Genomic DNA, 21,812 nt, shown 5'->3' with positions numbered 1-21,812 from the left:
GTAGAAAGAATATGTAAAGAGGGTCTGTGATGAGGACGCCTGGTGCTCCATCCCTTAAGCAGACATTGTTGCTGGGGAATCTAGAGTGGAGGTGGGCGGCCTGGGCATGGTTAGTTGTAGGCTGGGTAATAGCAGCCCTCCCCAAGAAGTTTACATCTGGATCCCCTGAATATGTGACTCCAATACCTTCAAGGATAAAAGGAACATAGAAACTGGGATGGGGGGGGATGGGGATATTGCCTTGAGGGCCCCAGTGACATTACAGGGTTCTCAAACAAGGGAGGCAGGAGGATCTAAGTCGGAGATGTGACACTGGAAGCCATAGGTTGGAGTGATGTGAGAAATGGGCCCACAAGCCAAGGCTCTTAGAGGCTGAAAAGGTATGGGAACAGATTCTTTTCAGAGCCATGTTTCAGATGCAGGAAACATCCGTGTAGCACCTTGTGCTTTAGCCCAGTGAGATGGGTTTTGGACTTCTTTCACAACTGTAAGAGAGTGTGTGTTGTTTTAAGCCACTTAGTTTATTGCAGGAGTAGTAGAGAACTACCTCGGCTGTATTGGATGGGGCTGGATGAGACAGAGGCATGGCCAGTGACAGAGGCTGTGGGCCATAGCTAGGAATTTTGGTGTTGATACTCAGAGTAGTGGGAAGCCATTAAAGGTTCTAGGTTAGGGGTGCCTGGATGGCTCAGTTGGTGAAGCATCTGTCTTTCGCTTAGGTCATGATCTTAGGGTCCTGGAATCGAGCCCCGCATTCGCAGAGGGGTGGTGTCCCCTGCTCAGTGGGGAGTCTGCGTCTCCCCCTCTCCTTCTGTCCCTCCCCCTGCTTATTCTCTTAAGTCTTTAAAAAACAAAAAAAGGTTCTAGGTTAATCCTGGGATAAGTGTGAATGGAGGAGGAGGATGTCATATGATTAAATCCGTGTTTTGGGAAGACCACTGTTGTCCTATTTGAGAGGGGGTCAGAGCAAACGGATGAGAGTTAAGAGGGGTGGTCTTGCCCAGCAAGAGACTTGGTGGTGATGGCTGATGGCAGTCGGGCTGTGGGGGGGGGGAGGGGAGGGATGGGTGGGCATGGGATGGACTGCACAGGGTATGGTGATGGGTTGGATCTGGGGCCAGGGAGGAGAAGGGGCCATGGGAGGTAGGAAGGTGCTGCTCCAGGTTTTGAGGTGCCTCTGGAGCATTGGGGAAGAGAGATGAGGTTAATACGTGTGCATGTGTGTGTACACACAGCTGTTTCTGTCTCTGGGTTGGTCTGTATTAGATAGAGCCAGGAGGTCACACCCATACCTCCAGAACCAGTCATGCACCATGGATTATATCCAGTTATAAAATACTCAGTTTCAAAGTACTTTTGATTTTGATGTGATACAGATATTAATTACTTCATCTATATAAAAGTGTTTTAAAAATTATTTCTAGGGAATCCTCTTCCACTGTTGGTGGAAATGCAAGCTGGTGCAACCTCTCTGGAAAACAGTATGGAAGTTCCTCAAAAAGTTGAAAATAGAGCTACCCTATGACCCAGCAACTGCACTATGTGTATTTACTTCAAAGATACAGATGTAGTGATCCGAAGGATCACCAGGGGCACATGCACCCTGGTGTTCATAGTAGCAGTGTCTACAATAGCCAAACTATGGAAAGAGCCCAGATGTCCATCCATAGATGAATGGATAAAGATTAAAGACGTGTATATATACAATGGAATATTACTTAGCCACCAAAAAATTGAAATCTTGCCATTAGTAACGATGTGGATGGAACTAGAGGGCATTATGTTAAGTGAAATAAGTTGGAGAAAGACAATTATCACGAACTCACTCTTATGTGGAACTTAAGAAACAAAATAGAGGATCATAGGGGAAGAGAGGAAAAAAATAAAACGATGAAATTAGGGAGAAAAATCACAGGAGACTCTTAATAACTCTAGGAAAAAAACGGGTTACTGGAAGGGGGATGGGAGTGGTGTGGGGTAACTAGGTGTGATGGGTATGAAGGAGAGTGTGAGTGATATAATGAGCACTGGATGTTATATAAGACTGATGAATCACTGAACTCTATCTTTGAAACTAATATACTATGTGTTAATTAATTGAATTTAAGTTTAAAAAATTATTTCTAAATATAAATCCAAGAATGCACACTCAGTGAGTTTCTATAAATGGCATTAGAATTGTTTTATATAGTTAAAGGTATGTTGTTTTTAAAAAATTGAGATCTAGGGACGCCTGGGTGGCTCAGTGGTTGAGCATCTGCCTTCTGCTCAGGTCGTGATCCTGGGGTCCTGGGATCGGGTCCCACATTAGGCTCCCTATGAGGAGCCTGCTTCTCCCTCGGCCTGTGTCTCTGCCTCTTTCTCTCTCTGTGTCTCATGAATAAATAAAATCTTTTAAAAAAATTGAGATCTGATGGCATTTCTGAATTGGTTGAGCCTGATCTCAGATTGTGGACTCCTGCAGCATTTCTTTTGCTTTCCTACAACAGTTTTGAGTTGTCCTGGGATGATGTCTTCAGCTTATGATTAAATGCTACTTTCTTTTTCACGTGGTGATATTTTTAGTTGTTTTCATCCTACTCCTAGCTTTTCTTCTGATTTTAAGAGAATGGCTTGTATGAAATATATAATAACTGCAAAGGGAAACCCGTTATGTTTAATTGTTTAATTTTGTATTCAGAATGCCAGTCAGTACTTGAAAAAAGTGATATATGGTGACTTATTTTAAAGATTTAATTTCATGGTTAAACCAGTAATGCAGTAATAAAACTTATTTTCTGTAACGTATAGTGTCTAAATTTTAAGTAAAGAAATGTTATATTTCGCAGTTCAAATCCAGTACATACTGTTTGGATAACTGCAGAATTTTTTTGTTAGATTTTTGTATATGCTTGATGGGAATATAGTGGAGTGACTTAGTGAAGAGAAACTAGCAATTTTTATGTTTTCAGTTTTTTTCTGTTCATGTGAAATATTTTAATTTTTTAAAAATATTTTGTTTGGGGGATCCCTGGGTGGCTTGGCGGTTTGGCGCCTGCCTTCGGCCTAGGGTGTGATCCTGGGGTCCCAGGATCGAGTCCCACGTCGGGCTCCCTGCATGGAGCCTGCTTCTCCTCTGTCTGTGTCTCTGCCTCTCTCATGAATAAATAAATAAAATCGTAAAAAAAATTTTTTTTGTTTGTTCACGAGAGAAAGAGAGGCAGAGACAGAGGCAGAGGGAGAAAGCAGGCTTCCTGTGGGGAGCCTGATGTGGGACTCAATCCTAAGACCCCGGGATCACTACCTGAGCAGAAGGCAGACACTCCACCACTGAGCCACCAAGGTGCCCCTAAAATATTTTAATGTTAATAACAGGATAAAATTATAATAGGAAAATAAAAATTGTGAATTTTGGGCTTAAGGTAGTTTTCATGACACTTTTGCTTTTTAAAAAATTAATTTATTCGTGACACTTTTTGATTAACTTTGCCCTTTGTAGATTGCTGGCTTGCTCTAAATTATCCATTTCCTTTTCTTTGAGAAATTAACCATGATGCTTTTCCTGGTCACCTCCCTTTGATTTTGTTGCTGATGCACAGATAAAAGAGCCACATGGCCGTGAATGTTTCCCTGTTTGGTTTCCTGTCCCCCTCTGGCGGTGGATGTGGAGGCAGGACATGATTTGTGCTGGGTGTGCTTCAGCCAGTGACCTAGAAACATCCAATGTGTTTATATTCCGTGGAGGAAGGACTCGGGTTTAGACTTTCAGAAGTTTTTTCTTGTCAGATTTCTGTCTTTTAGGTAGCAGCCTTCAGAATGCATGTAATCAAGGAATGTAAGTTACATCAATGTTGTCAAAGTAATGGCTAGGCTAGAAGCACAGTACAGTGAGACTTAAAAGTCTCTTCACAAACTACATAGCTGCTGCCTTTTTGTAATTCTTAGAGACTTTGTCACCTTAGCGCTTCTTTGTAGAGCTCCTTCTGCATTTGTCAATCCCACTCTCCCTACTGCTTGTTCTTACATCTTGCAATGGCATCCTGGCTCAGTAGCCCCGCCTGCTGTGTGGATTCTCATTCCTCTCCTGTATTATATTTAAAAAGGCCTATTACTGATCGATAAACCTACCAGCATCAAGCATGGGAAGGTGTTTATTTTTCCATTTTTGTAAATATCTCAGTCCTTACCTTTGTGGGTTGGTCTGGATACCCAGCCACCATTCAGAGTTTTAAATAATAAAAGAACTGTTGGAACCATTTTTAAATTAGGAACTATCCAAGACATTGAATTTTGCTCCAACTCAAATTTGTCAGGTAGTGTTAATTCTAAGGACTCCTTCGTTGAGAGAGCCTTCTGGAGGGGTGAGACCAGGTGTAGGTGAGCCACTTGGGAAAACAGCATGGCATTAGTGAGTGTTCTTTAAAAGCTGAGAAGATTGTTGGGAGGAAAGCAAGACAGGAGAATGGAAGAAGAATGCATGTTTTTGAGAGTCTGGCAGCCAGTTGTACTGAGCAGAAGATCAGAGAGCAGTTGAGGGCAGGACTAGGAGTGTCCTGTGGCCATGACTTCTGGTGCCCTAGGAAGAGTGCTGTTGTCCACCAAAGAGCTACCTTTGCTCTGAGAGATTTTAACAGATGTGGCTTCTCTGTTTTTAAAATTCGGAACAAGTACTACACATCTTGATTCAAAAATGGGAGAATAGCTCTATTTTAATTATTTATGATTAGACTACTTATGACACAATATGTGTCAGGTGGGAAAGGATGGTGGTAGAACACAGGAGGGGAGGAGATGCTGGGGCAGAGAAATGAAGGGCTGGGAGGGAAAGGGAAGAGGAGGGGGCATTGGGGAAGATCTGAGGAAAGAGAGTGGGTGCTAAATTTTGAAGAGATGGGAGCCTTGAAAGAGTGTTTAGGGATTAAAAACTTATTTCCCAATAAAAATTTGTATCACGTGAATTTTGATGACTTGTCAGTTTGTCAGGTGATGCCTTGAGGTCCAGAATTTATAGCATTGCTGGAGAGAAGGGGATGCATTTACAGGAGGATGCTAGTGGTCAGAGTGCTGTATTGTGCATCTTTATCAGAGTCAGGTTGCTCCTTTTCAGGATACCTGTAGTTTGTAAGTGGTATTTGGTGTCTACCACCAGTTTATTATAGTAGTAAGGAACTAGCACTTAACAAATTGGTGCACTATATTGAAATTTCAAATAAAAGTTTGTTCTTTAACTGTAATAGTATTATTAACCTTAAAAAATAAAACTGCCAGTTATCTCACCAGCAAGACATGGATGTATCCAGGAATAACAATTCCCATCCAGGATGAGTGATGGGAAAACCACCTACAGTCCTGAGAACAAAGCACAGGATGCTCTTTTATGGGGCGGGTGGGGGGTGTTTTTTTTTTTAAATATTTATTTATTTATTCATTCAGAGAGAGTGAGAGAGAGAGGCAGAGACACAAGCAGAGGGAGAAGCAGGCTCCACGCAAAGAGCCCGACATGGGACTCGATCCAGGGTCTCCAGGATCACGCCCTGGGCTGCAGGCGGTGCTAAACCGCTGCGCCACCACCGGGGCTGCCCCTGGTGGGGGGTGTTGTAAACAGAAAGTCCATTGAGGAAACTGGGAACTCCTGCATGTAGAGGTTTTTCATTGGCTGGGCTGAGGCAGTCACTCGTTGGCTGGCTGGACCATCTGTCATTGGCTGGGCTGGGACAGTCTCCCATTGGCTGGGCTGTTGCCAGGGCAGGAGAAAACCTTCCTCCCTCCTGCTGGGATGGTAGCAGTGTGTCCAGGAGCAAGGGGCACATCTTCCTGTGGGGTCTGCAGTGGTCAGTGAGTGGTGGGAGTGAGCGTTCCTGATGCCATTCTAAAAGGCATCATTTTACTAATTCTCACATTACTAAGTGACAGTTACTGTGCTTTGCAGGCTTTTTTTTAAAATTTTTATTTCTTTATAATAGTCACACACACACACAGAGAGAGAGAGAGAGAGAGAGAGAGAGAGAGAGAGAGAGAGGCAGGCAGAGACATAGGTATAGGGAGAAGCAGGCTCCATGTACCGGGAGCCCGACGCGGGACTCGATCCCAGGTCTCCAGGATGGCGCCCTGGGCCAAAGGCAGGCGCCACACCACTGCGCCACCCAGGGATTCCCGCAGGCTTTTTTTTTTTTAATGAATATTTTTATTTATTCATGAGAGACACAGAGATGTAGGCAGGAGGAGAAGCAGGCTCTCTGCTTGGAGCCTGATGCGGGACTCAATCCAGAATCACACCCTGGGCCCAAGGGGAGGCACTTAACCACTGAGCCACCCAGGCGTTCCTCCTCCCCCCAGCCCTTTTTTTGGCAGGTTTTTAATCTAGAAGATGGTGCTGAGCCTACCAGGTTGATGGCTGTGATGGAAGTGTAAGAGTGTGCTCGGGTGTAAGAGTGTGCATAGCTTGAATAAATGATTGATAGTGGATACTGAGGGAATTTTCTAGTTACCATGCTTTCAGTATTATCCTGTAGAATGTACTTCTGCATTTGTGTATACGTGTATATGCTGTATATAGATTAGACATAACTTTGGGTGGTTTACCTTTTCCTTTTTCAGATACTTAATAACATTGCATTTCTTTTGTCTGAATACAGGTCCGAGGCCAGCTTTGACTAAATTAAACAATATGACATGCATCCCAGAGACACATTATAAATACCCTGATTTGCCTATAAATCGATGTAAAGAAGAGGTAAAATTATTTTTGTCACATTATAAGTTTTCTCTTTGAATAAATGTCTGAGGTCCAACCTTTTGGGGTTATAGTTTGAAAGTGACAAGGTGCCAGGCAAACACCTGGCATGTGCCAGACTCCAGAGCAGACAGAGGGGCATGTGCCTGGGCTGCAAAATAACCGTGTTGATGGTCTTCCTTTTGGCTCTGTTTTCAGTTCAGCTTTCCTTCCTCTGAGATAGCTATATGTAAACACGTGCTGTCTCTGGGAGAGCAGCTTCTTGAAAAAACTCACTGCCAAGTCTTTTTATAAAGTAATAATGCCCCCTTGCCACAGTTCTCTTTAGCATTCCACTGGCCCTTTAATCGATCAGTCATCGACATACCACTTTTTTGAACAGTACTGGGCCAGATACTGCATCAGGATAACGTTTTTAATTAGTTACATGTTGTTATTCTTTTTAAAATATTTATTTATATGAGAGAGAGAACACAAAAAGGGAGGAGAGGGAGAAACAGGCTCCCCACTCAGCAGGGAGCCCAACTCGGGGCTCTATCCCAGCCCTGAAATCATAACCTGAGCCAGAGGCAGATGCTTAACTGACTGAACCACCTCAGGTGCCTCTAATTACATGTTATTAAACCAGGTCAGAAATGAGTGTGTTGAAATCTTTAATATGTTAGCGGAAGGATCAATTGCAGATAAAACTAAACCATTAATGTTCCAAATTTAAGTTTTTTGTTTTAGTGAACCATACAACTTTCGTAGATTTTTTTTAAGATTTTTAATTTATTCATGAGAGACACAGAGAAAGAGGTAAGAGACATAGGCAGAGGGAGCAGCAGGCTCCATGCAGGGAGTCTGATGTGGGACTCGATCCTGGGACTCCAGGATAGTGTCCTGAACCGAAGGCAGACGCTCAACCGCTGAGCCACCCTGGCGTCCCCATAGATATTTATTACGTTTTAGAGGCCTATACTCTAATTAATTTGTTAATTCTCTAACCATAGCAATTGCCAGAGAGATGAGAGCTTAGATAAATTTAGGATGGAGTCAGGGAGTGGTGGGTAGGAATTGGATTGTAGTTTTAAAAATGCTCCATACAGTCTGTAAGTGGAACAGTGGAAGTTAATTGTTTGAAAATGTATCTGCATAACTTCAAATGAAATTTTTTTAAGAATCTTTTTTTTTTAAAGATTGTATTTATTCATGAGAGACACCGAGGGGCAGAGAGAGAAGTAGGCCCCCTATGGCCCCCCGATGTGGGATTTGATCCCAGGAGCCCGGGATTACAACCTGAGCCACCCAGGTGCCCCTCAAATGAAATTTTAAAGCCACCTGAGGGTAGTAACAGCAGTGCTTTCATATTTCTCAGGACAATTACATAAGGTTCATTACAAAATTTTAAAATAATAGGCATTTAGACTTAGCAAGAGCTATAGAAATATTTGAATGAAAAAAAAAAGAAATCTTTGAATGTTTTCATTTTATTTTAAATATTGAGAGAGAGAAAATACAAATGGGGGGAAGGGCGGAGGGAGAAGCAGATTCCCTATTGAGCAGGCAGCCCAATGGGGGCTTGATCCTAGGACACTGAGATCATGACCTGAGCCAAAGGCAGCTGCTGAACCAGCTAAGCCACCCAGTTACCCCAAGTATTTGCATTTTTAGATGGAGATGTAGAGGTGTGGAGCCCTGCAGCTGACCCAGTCTGGATTTCTGTAGCTGTTAGCAGTTCCTGTGCTCATCAGTCAGATTGATTTTCACAGTCACAGTCATTTGTAGCCTTCTTACTCTCTTTTATGATATTGAGATGGTTAGGTAACAACCTGAATATCCTCCCAAGGTAAAGTTTTTGCCTTATAGATAATATTGTATGTCATTGTTAATTTTGTGGCCATTTCAAAAGATTCTTTTTTTTTAATTCTAGGTTATTTCTCTGATAGAAAGTAATTCTGTGGTGATTATACATGGTGCCACGGGTAGTGGTAAAAGTACTCAGCTCCCACAATACATCCTGGATCATTACATTCAGCGCTCTGCCTACTGCAACATTGTGGTGACCCAGCCTCGGAAGATTGGAGCCAGCAGTATTGCCAGGTGGATCAGTAGAGAGCGGGACTGGACATTAGGTGGTCTGGTAGGTTATCAGGTGAGATTGAGAGGGAGCCGTCTCCCTCCTTGTGAACTTTTCATTCCATGTAAGTTAATGACAGAATGTGGTTATTTTTGGCAGAAATGGAAGTGTAACCAATTGCTTTCAGAGCAGAACTGTGGTGTAATTTTAAAAATAGTGAAACTGAATTTCTTAGCCAATTAAAAAAAAATTTATCCATTTGAGAGAGAGCACACTTGAGCATGCAGGAGTGCATGCAGGGAGGGGGTAGGGGTAGAGGGAGAGGGACAAAGCAGACTCCCTGCTGAGCATGAAGCCTGATATGTAGCTTGATCTCAAGCTCCTGAGTCAAGACCAGGAGTTGGATACTCAACTGACTGATCCATCCAGGTGCCCCCAAAATAGTGAAACTGAATTTCTTGATAATTTTGGTTTCTTTCTCAGTTGAACAGGAAAGAAGTGAGAATTCTCAGACATTTAAAATTTCATATGTAGATATCTCCATACACTGTCGTCTTAATGTAAAAAAACAGTACAGAGAATAAGATATGACTAGAAAAGCCACATTCTTCCCACCCCCTAAAAAAGAGAAGGAAAAAATCCACTTGAGAACAGTTTTTGTTTTTGTTTATTTTTTAAAAAATATTTATTTATTCATGAGAGACACACACATAGAGAGGCAGAGGGAGAAGCAGGCCCCATACAGGGAGCTTGATGTGGAACTTGATCCCAGGACCCCAGGATCGCACCCCGGGCCAAAGGCAGGTGCTAAACTGCTGAGCCACAGGGATCCCCTGTTTTTATTTTTAAGTAGATTCCACATGCAGTGTGGAGCCCACCATGGGGCTTGAACTCATGACTCCGAGATCAAGACCTGAGTGGAGATGAAGAGTCAGATGCTCAACTGAACCACCCAGGTGCCCCAAGAACAATAGTTTTAATTAGGTCCTATATTTTTTATTCCTTTCTTATCTCCAGTATAAAATGGACATAATTGCCTTTTTTTTTTTTTTGGTAGTTGAATGCATACCACTTAAACCTGAAAGTTTTCTCCTTTCTCTTTTCCTTTCCTTTTCTACTTCTAGGTGGGGTTAGAAAAAATAGCAACAGAAGACACCAAGTTAATTTATATGACAACGGGGGTCCTTCTTCAGAAAATTGTTAGTGCTAAGAGTTTGATGGAGTTCACCCATGTCTTCATTGATGAGGTAAGTACTTTTACACAGCTCTCTTTTGATATTCATGTTCTTATTTTGTTACTTATTTTTAAAATATTGATTTACTCATGAGAGACAGAGAGAGAGAGAGGCAGAGACACAGGCAGAGGGAGAAAAGCAGGCTCCATGCAGGGAGCCCGACATGGGACTCGATTCTGGGACTCCAGGATCATACCCTGGCTGAAGGTGGCGCTAAATCACTGAGCCACCCGGCTGCCCCTCATGCTCTTATTTTAGTAGAGAACACTGCAAATTACCATGTGTTCCCTACTTGTAAAGTGTTGTAAAGTACCGTGGGTCGGTACCTGCTTCATGCTATTTATAAATGTTGATTTTGTGTTTGGCTCTCAGTTCTACAATGCAGCCGTGGAGGTTGGGAAGTATGACCAGATTCCTTGTTTAGGGTGGGCTTGGCAGACTACAGCCCTCAGGCCAAATTGGGCACCTGTCTTTGTAATTAAAGTTATATTGGAACACAGTTTCGCTTGTTTATGGACGCTGCTGCACTGCAGTGGAAGAGATACATGGCCGCGTCTGCCACCCTGTTCTGCAAAGCTGGACATCTTCACTCTGTCTTTTACAGGAACAGTCCGCAGACCCCTGGTTTAGAGTGTTAGCTACATCAGACATTTAGAAGAACTTTAATTGTATGTAGGTATTTTGTGTGCATCACAGATACTTCCATCTAGTAAAACAAGAATAAAAGTGTCTTTTTTTAAAAAAGATTTATTTTTTCATGAGAGACACACACACAGAGAGGCAGAGACCATAGAGGGAGAAGCAGGCTCCCTGCAGGGAGCCCGGTGTGGGACTTGATTCAGGATCACGACCTGAGCTGAAGGCAGACACTTAACTGCTGAGCCACCCAGGTGTCCCTTATTTTATTTTTATTTTATTTTTAATTTTTATTTATTTATGATAGTCACACACACACACACACACACACAGAGAGAGAGAGAGAGAGAGAGAGAGAGAGAGAGAGAGAGGCAGAGACACAGGCAGAGGGAGAAGCAGGCTCCATGCACTGAGAGCCCGACGTGGGATTCGATCCCGGGTCTCCAGGATCGTGCCCTGGGCCAAAGGCAGGCGCTAAACCACTGTGCCACCCAGGGATCCCCCTTATTTTATTTTTATTAAAGATTTTATTTGAGAGGGGAGAGAGAGAGAGAGAGAGCGCGAGCATGAATATAGAGTAGGGGCAGAGGGAGAAGCAGACTCTGCTGAGCAGGGAGCCAGCCATGGGTCTTGATCCCAGAACCCTGGGATCATGACCTGAGCCAAAGGCAGATGCTTATGCTTAACTGATGAGCCACCCACGCACCCCTAACATGGTTTTAAATTGCTAGGAGGTGTTTGGGAGAATAGAAGGTAGAAAAATGATCTCTTGTTCTTTGCAAAATAGTGTGAATTGACAGTATGGTTCAGGATTTTTCTTTATGATTTTTGATATTTTTGAGTGTCTTTGGATTAGGTAGAGCGGAAATGCAGATTTTCTGTGTAGTGTACACAAAGGTATCATTGCCAAGTACACAGTAGTTACTGCTTATTGAGCCTTTCATTACAGACTCCACAAGCAAATGTCACTGCTCGGTTTGCCCTGGGAAGTTTATTCTAGAGCTCTGCTGCTGGTGCTGTGGTGTATTTTCTGTGTATCCACTGTCTTTCTGACCGTGTAAGTGGGCTTCCTCATCGTTCAATTATGTGTGTACAAGAAGCCCACTTACACGCATAATTGAACGATGAGGACACAGCCATCCACTTGTTACTGACTTCATTCTTTCCTGAAGCTATGCCATAATAGCCGAACAAGAGTTGGGTGCTCTTTGCAAGAGCTTGCCCTGTGGGGAAGTGGTAGCTAGCAAAGAAGTGTCTTGTCACTCTGCTATAACAGCTTCTACAGCTGTATCCCCAGCACCTAGTAGGCATATTGATAAGTATGTGCTTCAAAGGTAGGATTGGATTGTACTTGAAATTTTAGGTTTATAAACAACATTTTTCCTATTGTGTGGGATGATTGAATTTCAAAGGAATTCTAAGAGCAAAGGTTGAAGATGGCCAGGCAGTTGAAAATGGGATGATAATGTTTTTAATTTGTCAGCTTTTGAAAAAGAATAAACTAGTTTCAGGTAAACCATTCATCCAAGCAGCATTTTTTTGAGTACTTGCCTCATCAGGTGCCAAGGTAATAAAGATAGGTAAGTTGAGGTTTCTCCTTTGAGTCATTTTCCTGTGGAGACAGATAATGTGCATTTACATTCTATGGATAAGGCCAGTGGCAGGGAAGAGGGCTGTGGGCATCCCAGGAAGAGAGGGTGGGAGAGGTCCTCAGGGCGGGAGAGGAGGGAGGCAGGGCAGCCTCAAGAACCTAGGGAGAAGCTGGGTTGTTCAGGTCAGAGCGTGAAGGTTGCAGGGAGCTGAATGCTGATGAGATGTCACTTTGGGGCTCTTCACTGATGAGTATTTTTCCTTCTCAAGAGGATGTGTGTTGAGGAGGTGTTCTGGAGTCTGTTGATAGAACGAAATAAGAATTAGATTTATAATGGTGTTTCTAGGGCAGCCCCGGTGACACAGCGGTTTAGCACCCCCTGCAGCCTGGGGTGTGATCCTGGAGACCAGGGATGGAGTGTCCCACGTTAGGCTTCCTATATGGAGCCTGCTTCTCCCTCTGCCTGTGTCTCTGATCCTCTCTCTGTCTCTATGAATAAATAAATAAATATTTTTAAAAAATGTGTTTCTAGGATTTCCAACCATTTACATGAACAGAAACACTTTCCAGCTGCTCTTTTGTGTTTTTTTTTTTTCTTTTCTGTTGTCCTTCCTCAGCTCCCTTTCAGTGAGGAGTGAGGAAGGAACAGGACCTAGAGCAGACATGGCTATAGAAAAATGACTGGATCATTCACACAAGGGGGAAGGGAGCTCCCTCCTTCAGCCTCTGTAGCTAATCTCTCGACTTTAGCAATGAAATGTCCTGGAATAGAATCTTCTTGTCCCCTTGTGTGTTGAAGTATCTTGGCTAAGTGACAGAGGAACGGGATCCTTGTAGAATAAGCCCCACATGACCTGATCCTTTGCTGTGTGCTGGTTCTGGGGAGGGCAGTGTGGGGGAGGCTGTGGGAGCTGGGGGTCCTCTGGTGGGCTGTCCTGAGGGGCTTATTCAGAGAAGAAGGGGGTAGGGGAATAGATGCTTCCTCCATGCCCAACTGAGCAGTAGAGTTTTGAGTGAACAATCCAGGGGTAGTCACCTTGACACAATTTCCCCAGTGCTCCTGTAGCTTGTCCTGGTGGCCTCAGCTCATAATCTGGGTCTGCTTGCCCTCTGTTTGACCTAACTGTTCCAGAGCCATCCCTTGCCCACCCTTGGGAACTCTAGCTCTGCACATCATGGACCAGATACACTGCTGGCTGGCCACAGCTTTCACCTTGTACTTACTTGCTAAAATAAGTGTAACTTGAGACCAAGGCAAGAGTGTGTGACTGGCCAGGGGTAGTATGGGGAGGCTGGTCTGGTGGTTCTCTGTGTCAGGGACAGGTTGGGGGTGATTTTTGGTTGTAAAGTGACTTGGGGTGCTTATTGCCATTGAGGGCCCAAGGATGCTCAACATTACTCTGCCCACATCAGTAGAGCCCTAAAGAGAAACACTAGGCTGGGGGTGGGGGCGAGGGGTCAGTGACCCACATGACCTCTCTTGCGCCCTCTGGTTTGCAGGCCAGTGTTCCCGGCTTCCTCTTCACCAGGAGTCACATCAGTCCTAAGGAAAGGCCTTTAGGCAGGGAGAGAAAGCTTGTTCCCTGTCTCCTGGATTCGCCATTAGAACCACTTCCCTCTGTTGGGCTGTCACGGATGTGTTACTTGATATGTGGGGTTCCTCACTTTTATTTTGTAGGTTCATGAGCGAACTGAAGAAATGGATTTCCTGCTGCTGGTAGTCCGCAAACTTTTAAGAACAAATTCACGTTTTGTGAAGGTAAGTTTGATTTCATGAGTACAGAAATATTCAGGGTTAAGGTTTGTTATTTAGTTTTATTTCTCTTTATTTTTACAGAAACAATAGAAAACAGTGACTCTTAAAGTTTGTTGTCACATGTACTTCTCCACATCTTGCTAGGAAGCTGGCTCAGGGGCATTTTCTTAGGATCGGAGTATGGAATACTTTGTTTATTATGTTGTATTAAAATCTAAAATTTTCTCCAGGCAGAAAATGATGTAATAATAGTTGACTCTAATGGAATGCTGGGTGTTGAAGCACTGCTTTTGGTTGAAAAATTACCATAATTTGAAGGTATGCGAATACATCTGCAATCTCTGTTAAAAACAGCATGGGAGGGCCCTGAAGCTCCAGAGTGGTTACGTGTGCTACTGGTTTAGAGACTTAGGTTTTGAGTTATCTGAAAGTCTGTGGGGATGGTGAGCAGCATTGTTTGCATCTTAGGCAAACCAAAAGGAACAAGGTGTGAACTAGAGACAATAACCAAGGGCTATAATGATAATGCATTCTGGACACAGGCCACTCTGTCTGGTGCTGGGGGGCAGGGGGGAAGGAGAGAGGGAGGGGGCTGGTGGGTGGGGGACAGCTTTCTGAAGGGCAGCTGGAGTTGGGGTGTGGCATCGTCATGTGACATCATGGGACACCATCATGTGACAGGGGTTTGCTGCTGTTTGTTGGAAAGCAGTTGCTTTCTCAACATAAAAGTGTCTTCAAGTGTGTCATCTATTTATTTGCTTAGGGGATCATTTCTTCTCCTTGCCACACCCCCAACATGGGGCTGGCAGCCTCTCACCTGCTGGACACTAAATGAATGGAGCCTGACATCTGCACTTGGTTGTCTTATCATTTGAGGTGATTGTAAAAAGAATACAGGAATTTAGGTGTCTTATTCCTTTTTGGACTCTTGGTGATGACATTAATAAAGATGGTTGGGCAAATTGGGGCCTTTCTTGGTTGTCATTTTAAGACTTTTTATTTTTAGATATTGACTTAATTACGCTTATTTAGTTTTTGCTAGGAAAGAAAACTAAGCATACTAGTGGATTTAAAAAAGTTTTGCAGATAGCCTGCTGCAAGTGGTGCTCCAGAGTTTGGTACTTACTGTATAAATTGCAGCAAACCATTGGTTTCAATATTTTCTTGATTTATTAAGAAACATACAAAGCAGAATATTTTCTCGGCCAAGAAATTAGAAGTCAAGTTCTAGATGACATTGTACTAAGTTTTCTGAAATGCTCAAAAAAAATTTTTTTTTATTACTTTTTAAATAGCTGCTGTCAGAGACTTAGATTCAGGAGCCTGGGTAGATGGGCCTGAAGGTCTGCCGCACAGACATGTCAAGTTTCCTGGCTCTGTACTGTCCCTGTAGCTGCTACCCTGTTGCTACCACACTCAGCTCAGTCCCACCCTGGACAAGTAGGTGTCTTGGGCAGGCTGCCAACTTGTCCGTTTGGAGGAGAGGCTGGTGGCAGTATGGAATCGTGGTTGGCCTGAGCAGTCTGATTTGGCCTGATGTCCTTATGCTGCCTCAACAGAACAGAGGCCCTGCATGTGATTAGCCTCACTGTCCTTTGGAAGACAGTTTAGAGATCATCTTCTGTGATTGGCTGTGCTCCTCGGGGGCCACTCTTACACCCAAGTGGCTTCTCTAAGCCTTCCTTCCAACATCAAGCATCTCATCTTAAAGTGAATTCTGGTTAATATGCTTTCTACCATTTGGATCTATATGTCTAAGGAGAAAATAGGCATATTTTGCATACCCAGTAACTGCTAATAATACCTATATAAAGTTGTTACTGGTCTGCTAAGATGTACACCATAGAGATCCTACTTGCTGGGACGCAGTGGGTAGTCAGCAGCCAGCAGACAGTTGTGTTTACCCCTCAGGAGCATATCCCAGGCTGATGGATGCTGGACATCCTTTGTTGAGCTGCTGCCTTGTCTAGGGCATATCTGGTGTGCTGTGGATGCTGCTCCTGGCTTTCACGGCTGGCTTTCTTAAAGGTGTCATCCATATTGGCTTTTTGGCAACAGTAACACCTACGGTGGGTCCCCAAGCCTCTTTGTCCTGCTCAGGTCTGGACTGGTTCCTCTTGGCTTTAAGCCAAGGTTTTCTGACTCCATGTCTGTCTCTGCTGCTTTGACTCTGTCACTTAGTAACTTACTCTGTTTTATGTTACAAAGTTTCCTTTTATTTAATATTTATTTTAAATTTATTTAATCACGAGAGACACAGAGAGGGGGGCAGAGGGAGAAGCAGGCTCCCATAGGGAGTCCAATGGGAGACTGGATCCTGGGATCACGACCTGAGCCAAAGACAGACACTCAATCGCTGAGCCACCCAGGCAACCCACAAAGTTTCCTTTTAGTTAAATGGTTATAACTTAGCTTTATTGGACATGTAGTTTCTCACTTGATAAAATAAGATGGTAAATAATTAAATAGTAGAAGGTGGTATCTCTGAATATTCTTTAAACTGTAATAATGGATATTACACTACAGAGTAAATCAGTGTATTCTAAAGTTTTGAGAATTATTAAAGCAGAACACAAGCTTGTCATTTTAACAGTACTTCATTTCAGTTATTATCATTTTATTTGTTTTAATAGTTTCTCTTGTTCTGTAGGTAATCCTAATGTCGGCCACCATTAACTGTAAGGAGTTTGCAGATTACTTTGCTGTTCCTGTTCAGAATAAGATGAACCCTGCATATGTTTTTGAAGTGGAAGGAAAGCCCCATTCAATTGAAGAGTATTATCTTGATGATTTGGGGCACATTCATCATGGCAGGGTATGTTGGAGTGCATTGTTTCTTTTATGGTGAATGTACTTTTGTGTTTGATTAAACCTGTGCTCATCAGCTGCACAGATGTTTAACCATAGCAGAGAAGTCCAAACCAGGAGGAGATAAGTGAGGAGTCTAGAGAAGAGTAAGAGGAAGGAAGCTCTGTCATTTGTTGTTGTAAACTGTGAGTGTATGAACATCCACATCGTATATTCTGGTGAAAATTATTGGACTGGCTTTATACTTTGTTGATGAAAAATGTCAGATTTTGGTCATTTACAGAATGTAAATTCAGTTAGGGATGGGAGGTAATTTTATTTCAAATATCATTTTGGGGGTGTCTGGTTAGCTCAGTGGTTGAGCCTTTGCCTTTGGCTTGGGTTGTGATCCTGGGGTCCTGGAATTGATTCCTGCCTCGGGATCCCTGTAGGGAGCCTGCTTCTCCCTCTCTGTCTCTGCCTCTCTATTTGTCTCATAAACACATGAGTGAATGAATGAATAAATAAAATCTTCTAAAAAATTTCATTTTGATTAAAGTGCTTATATTTTTGTATTTTTACTTTTTAATATTTTAAGATTTTGTTGGAGGAGAGAGCACAAGCAGAGGGAGGGAATGGTAGATATAGGGAGAGGGAGAAACAGACTCCCCACTGATCAGGGAGCCCGACGCAGGGCTCGATCCCAGGACCCTGAGATCATGACCTGAGCTGAAGGCAGACACTTAACCACCTGAGCCATCCAGGTGCCCCTAAACTATTTCCTTTAATATGAACTATACTGCTCTAGACTGAAGGAGGATGTATTGTAGGGGAGAAGAACTGTGATAATGTATTCCTATGAACAGCTTCAGTTGAATCAAAATTATTTTTGTGTGAATAATACATTCACAGGTTTTGAAAATGAAAAAGTATGAGCAAGTGTAAACTATCTCCTTCCTACTCCTGTCCTCTGCCCAGCTTCCCTGCCAACAAGAGGAAACCACTGTTACTGATTTCTTAGGAACCATTCCATAAATTGGCATGTCTGTATAAGCAAATGCAGACATACTGTTTCCCCTTTACAGAAAGGCAGTGCTCCTTCCATGTCCATCTTGCACCCTCATCCACTCATATCTTTTCCTGACAGTATGTAGGTTCTTCATTCTCTATTTAGAGCTTTATTTTGTTCTTTCAAGTGTATATGCCATTCTGTATCTCACTAATCTCTGGTGTTTCTGGCATTTTTTAAAATGTTTTACCTATTTATTGAAACAGAGCAAGCACAAGTAGGGGGAGGGGCAGAGGGAGGGAGAAGCAGGCTCCCTGAGGAGCAGGGAGCCCAATGCTGCCCAGATCCCAGGACCCCAGGATCGTGACCTGAGCCAAAGTCAGACACCTAACTGACTGAGCCACCCAGGTGCCCCACTTTTTTTTTTTTTAAGATCTATTTATTTATTTAAAGTGGAGAGAGGGGCAGAGGGAGAGGGAGCAGACTTCCCTCTGAGGGTGGAGCTGGATGCGGGGCTCTATCCCAGGATCCTGAAATCATGACCTGAGCTGAAACCAAGAGTCAGCCCCTCAAGCAACTGAGCCACCCCGGTGCTCCACTGGACTTCTTTTATTAAAAACACTGCTGCAGGAGAACAACTCCACACATGTGACAGTGTATCTTGAAGGCCAGGCTTTCTCAGCCTTAGCAGTTGACATTTTGGGCCAGTTCCGTGTGGTGGAGGCTGCCCTGTGCATTCGCTGTAGGATGTTTATAACAATATTTCTGGCTTTGACCTACTAGATAAAAGTAGGGCCCCCCTGTTGTGACAACCTAAGATGTTTACAGACAATCATGGGCAGTAAACTGCCTCTGTTGGAGACCCCTGTGTAAGTTATGCCTTTTTAGAAAATAAGCTCCTGGAAATGGAATTGCTGGGTCAGAGAGTTTACCCATTTATAGTTTTGATGGGTGGGGCCAAGTTGCTGTGTGTAGGAGTTTGACTCTTATTACAAACATCCGTGCTATGGACATGAAGAGTAGTGACTCAGTGAGTTGGCTGACTAGGTCCCACCTGATGGAAGAAGACACATTTTGTCAAATCCAGTCACGTTGGAGGGGAGAGTGGGGATGGCCATTAAAATGTAGCACGTCTTTTTTTCCCAGCTTTTTAAATGTATATTAAAAAAAAAAAACAAGAGTAAAAGAATTTTATAATGAATACCTCCATGTCTATCACCTAGATCCTGTAGTTCACATTTACTTTGTAGGATTTAAAAAAAACTCAGAACTAAAAAAAATTGTTACTGTAACTAAAATTGTATCTATTTAGATTTTACTGGTTTTTTTTTTCCCCCTTAATTTCCTTTTTCTATCCACATTGCTTTGAGTTGTCATGTCTCCTTAGGCTTGCCTGGGCTGATGGTTTCTCAGATGTTTCTTATTTTTGATGGCCCTGACAGTTTTTAGGCGTACAGGTCACATATTTGTAGGATGCCTCACTCAGGAATTTTCTGATGTTTTTCTTAAGAGTAGACTTGGGGCTCTGTGCTTGGGGATGAAGACCACAGGGGTAAAGTGCTGTATTGTCATATTGTGACCACCAGCATGGCTCATCCCTGGTGGTGATGGCCTTGACCTTCTGGCTAAGGAGGTGTTTGCCAGACTTCTCCCTATAACGTTACTGCCCCCTTCTTTTTCATGTGTGTGTTTGCATGTGTACCTTCTGTACATTTGGTTGGTTGGTTTACTTATTGCCTCTCAGCCCTGCTGAGATTTAAATAAGGTAAGGAGGAACATGTCTTCTCCTTTGCACTTTGGAAACCAGTCACCAAATGCAGTCCATATTCAAGGTGGAGGGGAAAGGGCACTTGTCACATTTAAAAATCTTACATTAAAAAACATATATTTCTGCATTTTCTGACCCATTCTGGAATGTGAGAGTAGCCATGGTTTACAAGTCTCTCTTTAACTGGCCGTTAAGTGTTGGAATCATTTAGATGATTGCTTACGGATTTGCTGAGGAGTTGTGAGGCCTGAGCTTTGCCCTCTAAGCCCCTGTGGCCCGGGCAGCCAGAACTGCTCACCAACCTGTGGCTTTTGTGTTCCACAGACTGGAGAATACCTGGTGTTCATGTTCTATACCAAATATCCTGTTTGTGGTACTTAATAGGTGCTCAGTAAACATTTCAGTGAATGAACAATCAAGACCTAACCAGATATTAACTTGTAAGCCTTACCAAAGTGGTGTTTTTTTTTTTTAATTGAAGTTCGATTTGCCAACATGTAGTGTAACATCTAGTGCTCATCCCATCAAGTGCCTTCCTCAGTGCCTGTTACCCCAACCCCCAGCCCACCTCCTCTTCCACAACCTTGTTCATTTCCTAGAGTTAGGAGTCTTTCATGGTTTGTCTCCCCCAAAGTGGTGTTTTGAATAGATTCTGCTACATGGTTTTTGGAGTCAGAGGACTTTTGTTAAAATTCTAGTTTTATTGTTACTACTACCGTTGTATTACCTGCACATACTATCTACTGCATTAGGAGAAGCAGCCTTCCATCCTTGGAACACCAGTTTTCCACCCTTCCCACCTTCTTAGGGACCTTTCCTGATTCACTGTTTTCCCCTCCTTGCATGACCTTCACCAGCTCCTCCTCTGTCCCTTTCTTGTCCTATTTAAACATCCCTCTCATTAGGTCCCATGTTTCTCACAGCTTTTGGCAAACTGTGGGAGCACCCAGTGTTTTCTCTGCCCTGTGTCCTTTTTTTTTTTTTTTTAAGATTTTATTTATTTATTCATGAGAGACATATGCCAAAGGAGAAACAGGCTCCCCATGGGAGCCTAATGCAGAACTCGATCCCAGGACCCCGAGATTGTACCCTGAACTGAAGGCAGACGCTCAAACACTGAGCCACCCATGTATCCCTAGTTGTTTGTTTGTTTTTAAAAGTAAACTCCACAAGCACTGTTGGGTTTGAACTCACAACCCTGAGATCAAGATTTGCATGTTCTGACTGAGCAGTCACATCCCTTTGCCCCCTGTGTCTTGTGGCCTGGCCCCCACGACCTCTGCTCTGATACAGCAATGCCCGATGTCACTAGGGACCTCCTTATGTCAAGAGCACCAGCCCTGAACTTACCTTGACCTCTCTGTAACATTCAGGACTGTTGGCCACTTTGATTTTCTTGGAAGTCATCCTTCCTTTGGGGCTGGTGTTGTCCTTCTCTTCCTCCTCCTTCTTTTTTTTTTTTTTTTTTTTAATTTTTTTCAGTGTTGTCCTTCTGTTGCCAACTCTGGCTCTTTTCAACAACTTTTAAAGAGTCCTTTTCATTATTTTCAACTTTTTCTGGTGAAAAATAAACCCACCCTGCCCTTAGAAAAATACATAAAACGTAAGTGTGCATTCTAATGAGACTGTGGAGGGAGTCTCTGTGACCTGCAGCCTAAGTCCGTAGCTCCCCATGTGGGGTTTTGGAACTACGCCCCTCTGCCCTTCAGCAGGGCTTTCAGGTCATCCTGTTTCCTGGTGTGCAGTAATCTATGTAAGGGGGATGGTGAGGACGGTGTGAAGCAGGTGCTCATTGCCTTCTTGCACCATGTGGGTGCCCAGCTAGCTACCTTGGCACCATTCGCTTCCCACCACCTGGAGTGCCCATTCTTGCATGCGTCTTGTTCTCCTCCTGATACTGGCTGGCCTGTGGTATGGTGGCAGAGGTGTGGGCCTCCGGCCTCTCCACGTGGGGCAGAAACACTGCAGCTTCTGCCTCCTTTTGACAGAGTCCTGATTGTTAAACACTTCAGTGCAGGAACGAGGGTCCCTGGTTTCACCTGTAGAAATAAAAGTGCTTCTCTCCACATCTCTATCCCTGTTCCCCACTTGGTTTTTGTCAGAGCGTTCCGTCTTACTCAGAGAACTGGGAAAATTATCTGTTGTTGACCTCTCTCACACATGGAGGTAGACAAGTTCAGCAGTGGACCGATGGGCCTGGAACCTACTCCTTTGTCCTTCCTTTGTTATCTGAAGCCTGCTTGGAGAAAACTTGGCTAT

At 43.5% G+C, this 21,812-nt stretch overlaps 1 protein-coding gene across 1 annotated transcript in view; it reads left to right on the top strand.

Annotated features, from left to right (window-relative positions):
* TDRD9 (tudor domain containing 9) overlaps window positions 1-21,812 on the top strand; it is a 109,867-nt gene that overhangs the window by 21,054 nt on the left and 67,001 nt on the right. Inside the window, 5 exon segments of the mRNA XM_055304236.1 lie at window positions 6,615-6,712; window positions 8,625-8,846; window positions 9,896-10,018; window positions 13,912-13,992; window positions 16,640-16,804. Of these exon segments, the coding sequence (XP_055160211.1) occupies window positions 6,615-6,712; window positions 8,625-8,846; window positions 9,896-10,018; window positions 13,912-13,992; window positions 16,640-16,804 (689 nt within the window).

This window comes from Nyctereutes procyonoides, unplaced genomic scaffold (genome assembly GCF_905146905.1).
Source record: "Nyctereutes procyonoides isolate TBG_1078 unplaced genomic scaffold, NYPRO_anot_genome, whole genome shotgun sequence".
NCBI lineage: Eukaryota > Metazoa > Chordata > Mammalia > Carnivora > Canidae > Nyctereutes > Nyctereutes procyonoides.
Note: the sequence above shows the minus strand (reverse complement) of the source record. Positions and strands in the feature narration are given on the sequence as shown.